The sequence below is a fragment of the Adiantum capillus-veneris genome, chromosome 19, assembly GCF_014529385.1.
Source record: "Adiantum capillus-veneris isolate H3 chromosome 19, ASM1452938v2, whole genome shotgun sequence".
NCBI classification, from domain to species: domain Eukaryota; kingdom Viridiplantae; phylum Streptophyta; class Polypodiopsida; order Polypodiales; family Pteridaceae; genus Adiantum; species Adiantum capillus-veneris.
Genome location: NC_140949.1, coordinates 12,794,890 through 12,808,432, shown reverse-complemented (window position 1 = coordinate 12,808,432; position 13,543 = coordinate 12,794,890). Strand labels below are relative to the sequence as shown.

Here is a 13,543-nt window from a genome sequence, read left to right as displayed (position 1 = left end):
GAAAACCACCGCCGATAATGGATGCAAACACATTGTACCTATGTGTGTGTAAAAACTTGGAGATATAGGTGTATGCGGGCTCATAAGTCCCCGTGCAAATGTGTTGTGAGAAAACATGTGTGTCGGTGTAGACTGGGGATCGGATGCCGATTTTCATCACCAAACGAAAATGCCAAAAACACTAATGCTCCAAGCCAAAACTATGCCGAAAATGTGGCCGATGTCGTTGATGGCAATGTCAGGTGTCACTCCTCTATTAAAGAGGCACCTCATCCGATCATGACAAGAGTGTTGTCGTCCACGAAAAATTGCCCGTCCGTGGGAACACCAGTGTCAAGGTCGAACATTGAGAAAGCATGCTCTCTCTCTCTCTCTCTCTCTCTCTCTCTCTCTCTCTCTCTCTCTCTCTCTCCCCCCCCCCCAAAAATCATCGAAGCCGGTGTGACGCTCACGCGTGATGTGTCACTGATGTCGCTAATTAGTAAACAAATCGGGATGGCCGGATGCCGCTTATGAAGAGTGTTCAACCATCTCTCTCTTTAATGTGAAGAGAGAATGTGTGTGTGCATGACCACATAGGGGATGCTGGCGACTCACCCTATTTTCTGTCTACAACCCACCCATGCTTGGTTCAAATTGCACTCCCCAATTGTCTTCGATGCCTGATGTGGATGTGATGTGTTTGTGTGTGTGTGTGCGCGTGCGCGAGCGCATGCGCGTGCACACACACACACATCTCTTTTACAATCTCTCCGAGTGGCCTATGCTTGGATGAGATATTCCTGTAATCCATTACAAGATCTACTTTAATTGTTTCTGATTTCCCATTTGTAAAATTTTTCATGGGTTTTCCTCGTCTTGAGGTTTCCCATTGGTAATTCAAAATGACATTACAAAAAAAAAGTCTGTGCACTCTTAATTTCAGATTTAAAAAAAATTGACTGGCCCATGCTCTACTCGCTTCTCTATTTGTTTCCACTACTCTGCTACAAGGAATGCTTGCCCAATTCAGCTCGATGCCTTCAATTTGTTGCTTATTACTAGCTTGCTTTCAATTCCAGGCTCTACAAGCAAGTATGAGATGCAGTTGTCCAACGTTACACTACACCCCTCCTTCTAAGTCCTTTGCCTGTTGTGTATGTGTTGTGTTTGTGCACACACCACCAGACACAACACTAGAGCACAAAAAATGCGTTGTTGTACTCGATTTCAATGCTCTCGAAGCTCTACAACTTGATCTTGATGCTTGCTTGATTGTCACCCAATCAATGCTCACATGCTTCAAGATGCCCCACTCCACAGGGACCCCCTCACCACTAAAGGGCACGGGTAGAGAGAGATGGGATCGGCGGTGGAGGTCGAAAGGGGGGATCTCGAGGCGAATTGAGGGTGGTAAAAAATGGGCGCCGTCGCAGGCATGGGGACTCTCGCCACCGCCATGAGAGCCCAATGCACTAACAGCTGCGCCCGCGACGGGCAAGTTGACATGTGGGCAAAACATGAAATGATAAATAAACTTGGACAGGCCCCCTGCTTGTCCAAGTTTACTTTTTCGTGTCCTAGTTTACCCTGGCCATCCTACGACTGCGCGCGTCTCGATCCCCGTGTCCTAGCTTCGCTGCCGTGGATCCCACCGCTTGGGCTTCATTAAAGTGCCCGTGCCCTTTAGTGCTGAGGCAGAGACCCCCCTGCTACTCGGTTTTGCTCATCCTCTGCTTCTCCTGCTCTACTGAGATTCACCTGATTCCTCCCAAGATGCCATCTTGAGCTCAAGAGGAGCTGCACATGTGCAGGATGGGGAGCAAGAAGCCTGCTTGGGATTGGCAAGGCTCTAATACCAGTTCTGGGGCTTGAGAGCACGTGCTCAAGTGTGCAGAAAGGAGAAGAAGAAGAAGAGGAGAGGCCAAAGCTTAATAAAAAAAAAACCATAAGCACGAGGAATTGTATTAAAAGAGCAAAAATTTTACATGACAGCTACTGGAGCTGGGACTTGACCTGACCAGGGAGATAAACCAATACAAGAAACCGATACAAAAGGTGATCAAATACATCAAGGGAATCAGATACATAGGTCAACAAAACCCGAGAAACAACAACGCCATATCCAAGCTTATACACTAGCACATCGATGAATCTCTGATTGAAGCCTTTCCAGGTAGTAATATCCTTCGGTGATCCTTGTTTCTAGCTGATCAATTTCTATGGCCATTTCATTTTCCCAATCAGCCCTCGTGAGGATAATGTCGTCCAGATCACTCCCTCCAGCACCCTAGCCTTGGATCCGATAGTCGAAGAATGGAGTCATGAATTTTCTTTTTTGTTCAATATAAAGTAAACTGGTCTTTGGAGATTTGAATGTCCTGCACATTTAGAGATGACAACAGGGTTTTTAGACCAGGGGTCTGGTAAGCAATTTCAAACAGTTTACAATTTTGCTCGCGCCAAATAAACCATAAAAACTCAGCTCTAGTCTTATTCCAAAAGACTGTTAGCATTACTATGTTGTCTCCTAACAGGAGGTGTTTCCAAGATGGGGAGTGGTCCAATGTATTAAGTAGAGGAGACAACAATTGTTTGTTTTTTGGGCAAGCTACAAACAAATGGGCTATATCTTCGACCCCCCTTTTGCATCTACAACAGATCCATGTTCTAAGATTAGCTTGCATGGCCCTCTTGCCCGTCCATATCGCTTTGTGAAGAATCAGCCATAGCAATACTGATTTTTTGGGTTCAATAGCCTGGGACCATATATTTTTAAATTTAAATCCCCACTAGGAGCGGGAGTAGTTGACTTTCCATATTCTGTTGAGAGTGTTGGGAATGGAATCGACTGCTTTGCTTCTCTTTGTGGAGTTTGAATCTTCCTGCCCAAGTGAAAGCTCGAAGGTCGAGATGGTCAGAGTTTTGGAGAGTCCAAGTGAGGTTGATGGGGAACTGCGTGATTTGGGGGAAACACACAGTAAGAAGGAGTTAGTGTGTGTGTGTGTGTGTGTCCTTTATATTGCTTTTGTATATAGACAAAGAAAGGTTCATAAACAAAAGGGGTTAATGGGTTACGGTCACATGGGATGCAAGTGGAGGAGAGCTCTAAGCAAGGTGCAATAGAGGGCGGGGTGCGAGTGACGTGGACTTTTTAGCTTTCTAAAAGAAGCGTTGAGTTATGTACACTTTCAATGTTTTCATTGATGATTGAGACTTACCTTAAATGTTATTTTGGTTTTAAAACATTAAATGGATCTTTTTATTTCACCTTTCATTTCACATCTTGACATGTCTTTACTTTTCTTGCATTCTATTATTTTAGAAAGCTAAAGTGCAGCTTCACCTTGCATAATTTTAGTAATTTCTATACATGCATACATAGATACGCGCGAATGGGTGCACAGACACACACACATATATTGATTAGTTCTTTATATTTCACCTTTCATTTCACAGCGTTACATGGCTTGACTTTTCTTGCATTCTATAGCTTGATTCCAATTAGTGTTCAGAAAAGTCTCTTTTATTAAGTGGCCACCGATCGAGTTTCCTCCCCACAAAGAAGCAAACTGAAAATACTAGCAGAAATTTTGGAATTTGCAGGATTTTTGAACTACTTTCTCACATATTTCACCGGTTTTTCTTCCCTTTACCATGGTTTGCAACTGGCTAGTCTCGATTTTCAACCGGCTCAAGACTAAGATGAGGCAATCCCTTCCCGAACACTGATTTGAGTTAAACTCAACCTAATGATTTTATCATTTTAGAAAGCCACCGTGACCCTTTCACTTGTTTTTGGAGAAAGAGAGGGATCTTACTATTATATTGATTTATTTTAAATCGAGCCAATAAAGTAATCTTTGTCCATTATAAGATTCACAAGATGCAAAGTTTTGTTCACCAAACAAGGTGAAGGGTCACTTTGGCATTCTAAAACAATATAATGAAGGACCCTTATGGGGCTCTTAAATGAAAGGACTCTTTTAAAAACTAAATTATCAAAGAAAATTTGAATCAATCAATAGTTCACATCAAATGTATGCCTAACTCCCTTCTTCACCAAGGCTTGTTTTAGAAATCCAAAAAGGCTATAGGCTTATTAAAAACTCACCCATAAAGTCACTACTTGTCTCAATTCTAACAACAATTAAATGCCTATAAATCTCATTTGGGAAGATTCAATAATAAGCCATGATTCCACAAAAAAGAATGGCTTTCAATGTATTTTATCTCGAGGAAGCTATCCACATGTATACACTTTATAACTATACACAAGCAAACAAATATCCTTTAGCAAATAAATACCCGGAGGATGTGAAAATCACATAGCTAGAATAGCTTCTGTTATTTGAAAAAACTAGTGGTTTTGTAAATGTTCTTATCATTTCAATCAAAATAAGACAATTAAACATTTATTGCACATAAGTCAACAACGATGTCTTGACCCCTTACATTAATCTTTAAGAGGGAAAGTAGGTGGGACATGTTGGAAAAATAGTGCTAGTTAGCTTAGTGCAAATAATTTCCTTGTTCTATCTGCTCCTCCCCTCTTATCTTCTCTTTCTAAGTAGGGTAGGCTCCTGTAGAAGATGAATTCATCTCTCATTAACTCTTTCTTGGTGATGGCTTTCATCAAACCCGTTCTGTAACGACTTCCAACTTCCCTAGGGCTTGAACTTGTGGCACACACTTTGCTTAGAGGTTATGTGGACAACAGGCACTCCACCTTGCAAACAACAAGGTTTTTGAGTTGTAGGTGTTTAATCACCCCCCTAATTTTTGCACAACAATCCCTATAAGTGTGAGCCTGATCTAGTTCACCTAAAAAGGGTCCAAGGTAATCATCCCCCTCAGCCACTACACGTTATCACAAAGGTTGTCTTCCAAGTTCTACACATTAGCTTGTGTTTGACAAAATTACACCACAAATATTGTAGCACACTATTCGCACATTGTAGATTTTAACAGCTACAATTCCAAAATCTTGGCTAGATTCCAAGCTCATGGCTATAAACCCAACAAAAATTCACAGATTTTAGCAAAGAAATGGGCACATCTTTGGAATTCTGAGGCTAAACGTGTGGTTTGTCTCACTGGTGGGGCATTTGGTGAGGACTCAGGAGTGAGGTAGTATGCAATTCTGCTAACAACAACAAATTATAAAAGAATGCAAGACGACTATTGCTGCCTCTACCGTAATTGCCAATACGCACAAACCTTCATCGAGGAAACTACGTTCACGACAAGCTACTGTGTTAAGTAGCTACGTTCGTAACGGAACGTGGAAGACCCAACAAATTGACGTGACCCAACCTCCCAACAAATTGATGTGACCCAACTGTCCCAACACATACATGAAGCTGCAACAACCTGGACGTGACCCCTTACTCTCTCTCTCAGACTCTCTCCCCTCCCTTCCCTGGAATCTTTTGCCAGCTTACAGCAAAAGCCTCCCTTGAGCATGGCTCCCAATTCGCCCAATGTTTCCTACAATGTTGAAAGAGAGAAGATCGAGATCTGTAAGGTGAGAATCGCGTACCTCTCTCAGTGTGTATATTTGGTGTACCGGAGAGAGAGAGAGAGAGAGAGAGAGAGAGAGAGAGAGAGCATGTGATGTTCTGCTTGGATGATAAGTCTTTGCTTAAACGTTGCTAGTTTACAACTACAGAGAGACCTTGAGATGTTGAAAGAAATACATGGCAACGCTTCATCACATAAAATCAGTGTTATGAGCGACCAATATGACAAAAAGACAGGGTTTGGCAGGGCAGGACCCTGCTGAGCTGAAAACCTAAGTACCATCCATAAGTAAGTAGCGAAAGCTCAACAATGAGAGCGCATCCAGAATATATTACATATGTGGGTAGGTGAAGCTTTACCAGCAAAGGCACACAAAAATTAGAGCAGTTGGAAGCTTTGGCTTGTATTTCGGCAGTGTCTTGCAAAATTTTTGCAAGATCCTTTCAAGGTTGGTTGTTTAAGACCATAGGAAGAGGAAATCAGTTCTACTATGAGTACTCTCAGTTTTACATCTCACATGTTACATAGAAGTATACTAGTAGGCTTCCTCTCCTAATGAGAGCGTATAAGGCCAAACATTCATCCCTGATCCAGCGGGTGCCTTTGAGCTTTAGTGATGTAAAACCTCCAGATCTGACCCAATAGGTACTACTAATGAGCTTGCAAATTGAAGCCCTTGATGAGAAGCACAATGAGGTCTCTTATCTGCCTGGTTTGCAACATCAGCTCTATCTTATAATCGTCCTCTGTCCTGAGCCTTAGACGATGTTGGTTGCTCTTATCCACTTCCACCTGTTACAATAAAACATTCATTACCAAATGTAACATAGCATATCAAGCTTGTGCATAATAGGATACTATGACATGAAACCAGCTTACGTAAAATGGAGGCGTGTAACGAAGCTCCATGCCCAGGAAGGCCTTTGAACCAGGCTTTATTGCTTTGATCCGCCTTTTATTGATATCTATTAAGCGCTTTTCAAAGTGCCCTGAGCCTTGACTCAACTGCACACATGCATCAATCTAACATGAATCTCAGCTCTATGTGAACATGATCCTTTTCTATCGCGCATCAAACATGGCTGCTTATTTACCTTGGTTGGAGAAGGGTCTCGATTGAGCAAAGCCTGCAATCCATCCAAATGATATGTAAAGATAATGATTGGAAGCAGTACAAATTGAGGACATAATATTCGCTAACCTCAAACTTGAAGTTTCCTTGTCCCAGCTTCTTTGCAACTTCTTCAGCAATTATTGGCTCTGAAAAGATTTCTCATTATGTTATGACTATTAAGAGGCATCAGACATTGGGTAGTAGTTTCCTACATGAACTTGGAAGTATACGAGATTTCTGACAAAATTGTGGAGATTTCAAGTCCAAGAGGATTCGAGGAATATAGATGATGCCAACAAGAGAAGAAAAGCATAAAATACTACATGCAATAATGGAAGAAAAATGGTTTTATCTAGGTAACAAGTTGTTTTGATCAGAAACAAACCAACTGTGATTGGATCTGTCGTGGCTGAAACAGGCGTACCCTCCACTCCGTCTTCTCTGACTGGTGTGTACACAGCCACGAGTCTGCAGCCAGCATCCTCAACATCGGCTTCATACATTCGACCCGCTTCACCTTTAACAAAAAAAAGTATCTCTTAGTTTGTGTCCCAAAAAAGACAATAAAGAGGTGCTGCTTTTGTTTGTATATTTATTGAGCAGTTTAAGAGAATTGGAAAAAGACAGTAAAGAGGTGCTACCAAAAGAAATTTGCCTATTAGAAGTTTGGCATGAATTAAACGAGACGTATATTACAGAGATAAGGGGGACGTTTAGGTCAAAAAGCAATCTCATTATGGTTTACAAAGTCCAACATACCGCCAATGGGAAAGAGTTCAGGGCTACGTGCCATTGCCCGAAACCATTGTATGACACTCTTTCCTTCTTTACCTCCACTATAGATGCCCCTGATAGCATACGTATCTGAGTGATAACCCCCACCTTCAATTTCAACTTTGTCGACCTTTGGGGCCCCTGCAGGGGATACATGCAGGCTTTTCAATCAAATGTAAGATAAGTTACAAAAACAAAAGCTTTGAGATAACATGAGGCGTGCCTGGAGATACGGCGGAAGAGAGAATGGAGACTGGTGGAGATGATCTGCCGAAGACGTCGATAACAGTACATTCACATTGCAGATAATACCCTATATCTTCGGTGCGTATGGAATACAAGCAGCTTCGTTGAAATGGTAAAGCCTCAAAAGATTCAGTATTATTAGGGATAGATGACCTTGCCCTGCACACCATTTTACCATGAGACATCAAAAGGAAAGACACCCAGGTCCCAACACCTGACCGTGTCAGAATCCTACCACTGGTAGTTCACGTGTTTGATGTATTTCTCCCAAACATGCTTCTGCCTTTCTTCATTTGGAATTTCTTCCGTCACAACCAGCACTTCTCCTTCGATAGCTTCGGCTTTTATAAAGAGCTCCTGCACTCTTGGAAGCTCTGAAAAATAATACTTCATCATAATGTGGATACATTCATCCTCAGATACAGGGGTCTTTTATTCGCAAACAGGTGCTCACCTGGTAAAATATTCTCTGTTGGTGCAGAAAGAACAAGCTCTCCAACAACTCCATCTTGCCGGATAGGTGTATAGCTAGAGGGAAGCCACAGTAAGCTTTAACATACACAATTGTCGAGCAAAGCATGGCTGGCTGTGCACTTGTGTGTGTGGTGTATTTTTTATAAAGAAAGAGAGGAAGGTTAAAGTCTGTAACGGGCCAATAAGATTATCAAGTCAAGTCTACATTCCAGGCATCCATCAGGTTATGTTACCTATCAACTACCTTGTTTTTTGTGCTAATTTTTTCTTTTTAATGCTCTTTTAGTGCTAGGCTTCATAATGCATTGCATCTGTAGAGTTAGGACAGAAACTCAGTACGCTGATCTTGTATTGTTGTATGTCTGTGTTTTGGGTGGGTGGGTGGGGGGGGAGCATATGTTAGTACCTAGGTCTACACCCACTATTTGGCACTGAAAACGTTAGTGGGGATCTTGCAGTATTTAGTAAATACTATGCATGATGGAGTTGATGGTTATATTGTCTTATGAATGACTAACATGAGTCTATACCTTGCACTTTCCTTTAAAGGTGAATCTAGGCTTATCCTGGATTCACGTAGGTATATGTTACACGTACGTGCACATGGGCATCAAGTATAACTGTGCAGATGAATCCTACTCATGGTATGCCCCATGTACACAACACTAAGGATAATGTATCAATATATCCGCGAGCACGCTTGTGTGTGTGCGCGCGCGTGCGTTGGGGGGGATGGAGGTGTTGCATCCCTTGGAAACTGCAGATTGTTCCAGGCAGATTTATGTAGTGCTATTTGGGACTCTTTTGCTTCGGTTCCCTTTCTAGCTAGCCCTATCTGCATGCATTACTTCTCCTTGTAGACTGTAGTCACTAGTGGTCCTTAGGTTTTTCCCCTTTGCATGTGTATCATGTATTATGTTGGGGATTTGGTTGTATCTAGTTGTTGGCTACAGCCGTATTTTTCAAGTGGCAATTTGCCTCACATGTAACAACAAGGGTACAAGCCTATTATGTGTGTGTGTGTGTGTGTGAGAGAGAGAGAGAGAGAGAGAGAGAGAGAGAGAGAGAGAGAGAGAGAGAGAGAGAAATGAAATGTTATATTAACGTCTTCAAAAGGCCATAGTGACCTATGAAGAGAGAGAGAGAGAGAGAGAGAGAGATTTCTCTTTTGCAACCAGCGACAGATTGATTGCTTTTGAAGAATTTACCCGAAAACTAAGGAATACGTGTAATCTTCATCGGTGAGTGTGTACATATTTGAAACAGCACCAACAATGGGCATCATTACTCCATCAGGTGCCTGCCTGTACCATCTCTTTTGGCTCTCCCCCTCAAATCCTCCATAGTAGTTTCCATCTCCAATGAAAGTGTTATGTGACAGTCTCTTGATAGTAACATTTTTCATAATTGGAACAGCTGGAAATTTTAATAATCACGAGACAATGAAAAGCTTAGCACATATACTTGGAACAATGGTCTAGTTTCAAAAGCACATCATATACCTGGAACAACCTTCTGGCTGCTACAGGCAAGGCATGGCTTTCCCCTTTTACCATCTTTTCGGACTGGGATCCACAGCAATGCCAAGTATGACCCTACATCTGCTAATTGTGGTATGTACCTCCTGTTTAAATGCAGCAACGATTCAAAAAGTTCAAACGCTTCACATAGTAAGCATATTTAAATAGATAATTGATTTGTCACTTTGCTCAATCTTTTATAACACAGAAATGTAGCCCAACTGATGAAATGAGTCAAATGTCTATATCCAGCCTACACACACACATGTATGTGTATGCGTGTATATCTACCATATATACTAAGTACTTATGCATGGGGAAAGAGAGAGAAATGAAATGATATATTTAACGTCTTCAAAAGAATGTCCCAAGAGGCCAAACCGGTACAAACTAGTGAATCTGATACCATGACAGGGTACAAAAAAAGAGATGCTAAAAATGAAACTAGGAGTGCTACTAGCTGGTACTGTGTGGGATATGTGTGGTCACTGATACAATGGGTGCCTAGCACAAGAGGGTGCGTATGCCCTATCAACTACCTCATTTTTGTGCTAATTTTTCCGATTTAATGCTTCTTTTAGTGCTAGGCTTCATTATGGCTGAGTCTGCCCTTGATCTCTAGAGTCATGACAGAAACTCAGTACGCTGAACTTAGTGTTGATGTATGCTCATGTGTGCGTGCGTGCGGTGTGTTTTGTGTTGGGGAGCATATGTTAGTACCTAGTTCTACACCCACTATTGGGCATTGACGACGTTAGTGGGGATGTCTTGTGGGTGACTACCATGGGACTATACCTTGCACTTTCCTTCAAGGGTGAATCTGGGCTTATCTTGGATTCATCTAGGTATATATAATGGGTCATGAGTCTATCCTCATCTGTACTCTGAATGTTGAGATAGTATGGCTCGAATCCTCAGCTGCAGGCTCCATCCATGCTGTGAAGCTCCTTTCCTTATTTGCGGGTGTCTCGATCTCCCTGGCTCCAATGCTTGGTCAATGAGAGTACTGGGAGTGTGAAAATGAGCTGAGTTTTGCAGCGGTGGCTGCTCCTCTGTCAGTCCAGTGTCTAGGGTGAAGAAATCGGCAATCTGTCTCTGGGATTGTCTCTTCAGATCTCCTCAGTAAGCTGTCTCTGTGTCTGTGTAACTCAAGTAGATACCATCCAAGGCATCCAAGGCAACTCTGGTCCTGATAGCTCATGACTCTAGAGGGGGGTTCGAAGCCGTCTCTGAATAGAGAGTGGAAGCGACCCCATATCTCGTAGTACACTGTGCATTGACATATATAATGCATCTCCGTCTCTGGCTTTGTATGGCATAGGCAGCATATCCTGCTGGCTGCTGGTATCCCTCTGAATATACCAGTCTCAATCTCGAGCTGGTGGGAAGATGTCCGTATCTGACCGATGGCACACCATAACCCATGAGAAAGATGTGTATCCATATAGCTGGATCGAATCACAAAGCCATCCCCTGTGAGTTGGAGAAGATGCTCTTTATAGAAATCCATCTTCATACCCAACTTCTGTGTTGGTTCTATCCAGGTCCTCCTGATATCCAACTGGGTCAGGTCCTGGTGAATGAATCTAGTAATCTCCAGCCATGTAAGAGACAGCGATGCTGCATCCAAGGAGTACTAGAAGGGGGGGGTAACTTGTCCATGCTGAAGCCATGTATCTAGAACCATGATGACATCTGTGCATACCAGCATATGTGTACCCCTGTAGAGCTAACTGTCTGGAGGACTCAAGGGCCAATCGGGCATATCTATCTCTGGTAGTATCCCATAAGCTGTGCATAAAGGAGACTGATCTGGCAAGCGCCTCTATCTCCATGGGGGGGGATCATGTGGTACGAAGGCCTTGGCTATAATCAGCCGAGAGATCATAGATATCAGGGGCCTCTCCATACCTCTCCACCCATCCTGACCTACGGAGGGTCCCCTAACCTGAACCCCATATATATAGGTGTGGTTCTTGTCACGTTGTTTGTGCAATTCAGAAGCAAATACCACTTTGGGAGTGGGTGGGAGACGTTGGTTGGGACCCCATTGTGGTGGGATCTTCTTCTCTCTCTATCTTTCCCAAGATAACCTTCACTTCTTTCTTCTCCACATCTCTCAAAAAGTCAATGAACATTGCCTAAGCAAAGAACCAAAGAACTAAAAAGTAGATCAACTAGGCAAGGAGGGTGGTTTGTATTAATGTCATATCCAATCTCAATGCCATACCTGATCTCTGTGTCACCTTAATACCTAACATTCCTAATGATGTAAATCCTGCTCTAAGAGGAGAATAATGAATTTCTTTTCTTTTCTCAACTGGTTCTTTTTGTAACTAGTTTTTCACAATGCTTGCCAGCATAAGGCCAACGTGGACTAACATAGAAAGCATCATGAATCTGCCTATGTTGTGAGAGACCACATGCCGATGACTTCGTCTGTGCTCTTAAAAGGTCCGTAATATCTATTGGAAAGGTTGTTCAACTTTGCCTTTACTGCAACCTCTTTCTAGAGTCCAGCCTTCTCAAACTATAGAAGAACAAATGCCAAGTCTGTCATGATGATGTTTATCTGCTTCTATCTTGTGCTTTTCTTGTGACCACACAATGGCTCATCAAGATCTTGATTGAACTCGACTGCAGCAAGATCTTAATTTTCTCAAGAAGGATGAGAGGAAGATGAGGCTTTCCCCGCAGTCTCTCCTAAACTTAGATGACTTCTTCTATGAGCGGAATAATTTCTAGATACGGAATAGAACATGAGAAACACTTTTGGCAACCACATCTGGAGGCATATGATTATTCTTTAATACCACTAATGCAAGCAGATTTCGGCCAAGAAAGCAACATGAAAGGTCATGGTTCTAGGCTTGGTTTAACTTTCTTATCGATCCTTTTCCGTGAGCTCAATAATGGGCACTTGAGACAGTATGGAGCACTAGAAACAGAAGTACGAGAAACAGAAGTTTGGGCAACCACCTTTTGACACACATTTCAAGGATGTGGTATTAGTAAGTCTAAGGTGCTTTTAGTAAGCTTTGAAGAAGAGCCTTTTTCATACATTTTATGTAGCTACTTAGACTTGTCAATGAGAGAACCTTTAGCCTATGATTCAGAAGGATGGTCGAAAGATAAACTGCAAGTGTGCTGACAAAGATACATGCTCATGCTCAGTATTTGTGCTTACGGGCAGGGTACAAAGCATGATAACATTATGCACAAAGTACTTCCGAATAAAGTCACTTACTCAGACTTCCCGACAACCTGAGCTTTGCTGAAGTCTCTGAAGCCTTCAAGTCTGTCTTCTACTCGAAACCATGTAAATTCACTATCACCCTCAACTCCTCCAAAGTAGCATCTTTCGGGGGTCATTTCCACATGTTCACATCCATTGGGAACCATTAAGTGGATAGCAGTGGGTTCACCTGACAATCAAAGATTAGTTTTAATGTATCTATTATGCAGCAAACATTTTTGTAAAGCAAACTCTTTTTGGGCAAGTAGGTGTACCAGCCTTTATAACCCCAGATACAGCTGTCCTCGGAGTGCCCCTGACACCATCTTTGCGAATAGGAGTGAAGACTAGCTTAATGCAACAGCCAACATCTTCCACTGTCAACTTGATTGTTTCTGCAACACGAGTTGAGGTGGCTCGCAGTGAAGAGCTCGACATTGTTGCAATTTCTAAGCAACTGTGGTAGCAAAATGATATTTACCTTGAACACCCAGTTTCTTATCAGGACCATCTGTTCTTTGTCTAATCCATTGGCATGTACAGGACCCCTTTGTGCTGGCATTGCCTCACATATAAGTCCATGTGATGAAACATCAAAACTTTTTATCTATGCTAATAGAGGCATTCAACACAATTTAAAACGTCAATGTTTCAATGAACGGTTTGCTGGGTTCTAAT

At 42.3% G+C, this 13,543-nt stretch overlaps 1 protein-coding gene and 1 long non-coding RNA gene across 10 annotated transcripts in view; one reads left to right on the top strand and one right to left on the bottom strand.

Moving 5' to 3' along the window:
• The first annotated feature begins 5,163 nt into the window (after positions 1 to 5,163).
• The window catches only part of LOC147433583 (uncharacterized), a 123,135-nt gene continuing 114,755 nt past the window's right edge, over positions 5,164 to 13,543 (top strand). For 2 of the 8 annotated variants that reach the window (XR_015185277.1, XR_015185276.1), the window contains exons 1-3: positions 5,189 to 5,506; positions 9,289 to 9,406; positions 9,527 to 9,723. This is a non-coding gene — a long non-coding RNA (uncharacterized LOC147433583). Of the gene's footprint in view, positions 5,507 to 8,117; positions 8,334 to 9,288; positions 9,407 to 9,526; positions 9,724 to 13,543 lie in introns of all 8 variants that reach the window. The other 6 variants (XR_015185281.1, XR_015185279.1, XR_015185280.1 and 3 more) reach the window with 6 other exon arrangements.
• The window catches only part of LOC147433582 (187-kDa microtubule-associated protein AIR9-like), a 135,706-nt gene continuing 127,855 nt past the window's right edge, over positions 5,693 to 13,543 (bottom strand). For both annotated transcript variants that reach the window (XM_086490255.1, XM_086490254.1), the window contains 14 exons: positions 13,347 to 13,420; positions 13,141 to 13,260; positions 12,878 to 13,055; positions 9,613 to 9,734; positions 9,319 to 9,526; positions 8,091 to 8,164; positions 7,872 to 8,010; positions 7,614 to 7,795; positions 7,376 to 7,531; positions 7,002 to 7,133; positions 6,704 to 6,762; positions 6,597 to 6,629; positions 6,382 to 6,507; positions 5,693 to 6,294 (listed from right to left, as the gene is read on the bottom strand). In XM_086490255.1, coding sequence (XP_086346381.1) covers positions 6,154 to 6,294; positions 6,382 to 6,507; positions 6,597 to 6,629; positions 6,704 to 6,762; positions 7,002 to 7,133; positions 7,376 to 7,531; positions 7,614 to 7,795; positions 7,872 to 8,010; positions 8,091 to 8,164; positions 9,319 to 9,526; positions 9,613 to 9,734; positions 12,878 to 13,055; positions 13,141 to 13,260; positions 13,347 to 13,420 — 1,744 coding nt within the window. In that variant the 3' untranslated portion in view covers positions 5,693 to 6,153. The remainder of the gene's footprint in view (positions 6,295 to 6,381; positions 6,508 to 6,596; positions 6,630 to 6,703; positions 6,763 to 7,001; positions 7,134 to 7,375; positions 7,532 to 7,613; positions 7,796 to 7,871; positions 8,011 to 8,090; positions 8,165 to 9,318; positions 9,527 to 9,612; positions 9,735 to 12,877; positions 13,056 to 13,140; positions 13,261 to 13,346; positions 13,421 to 13,543) is intronic.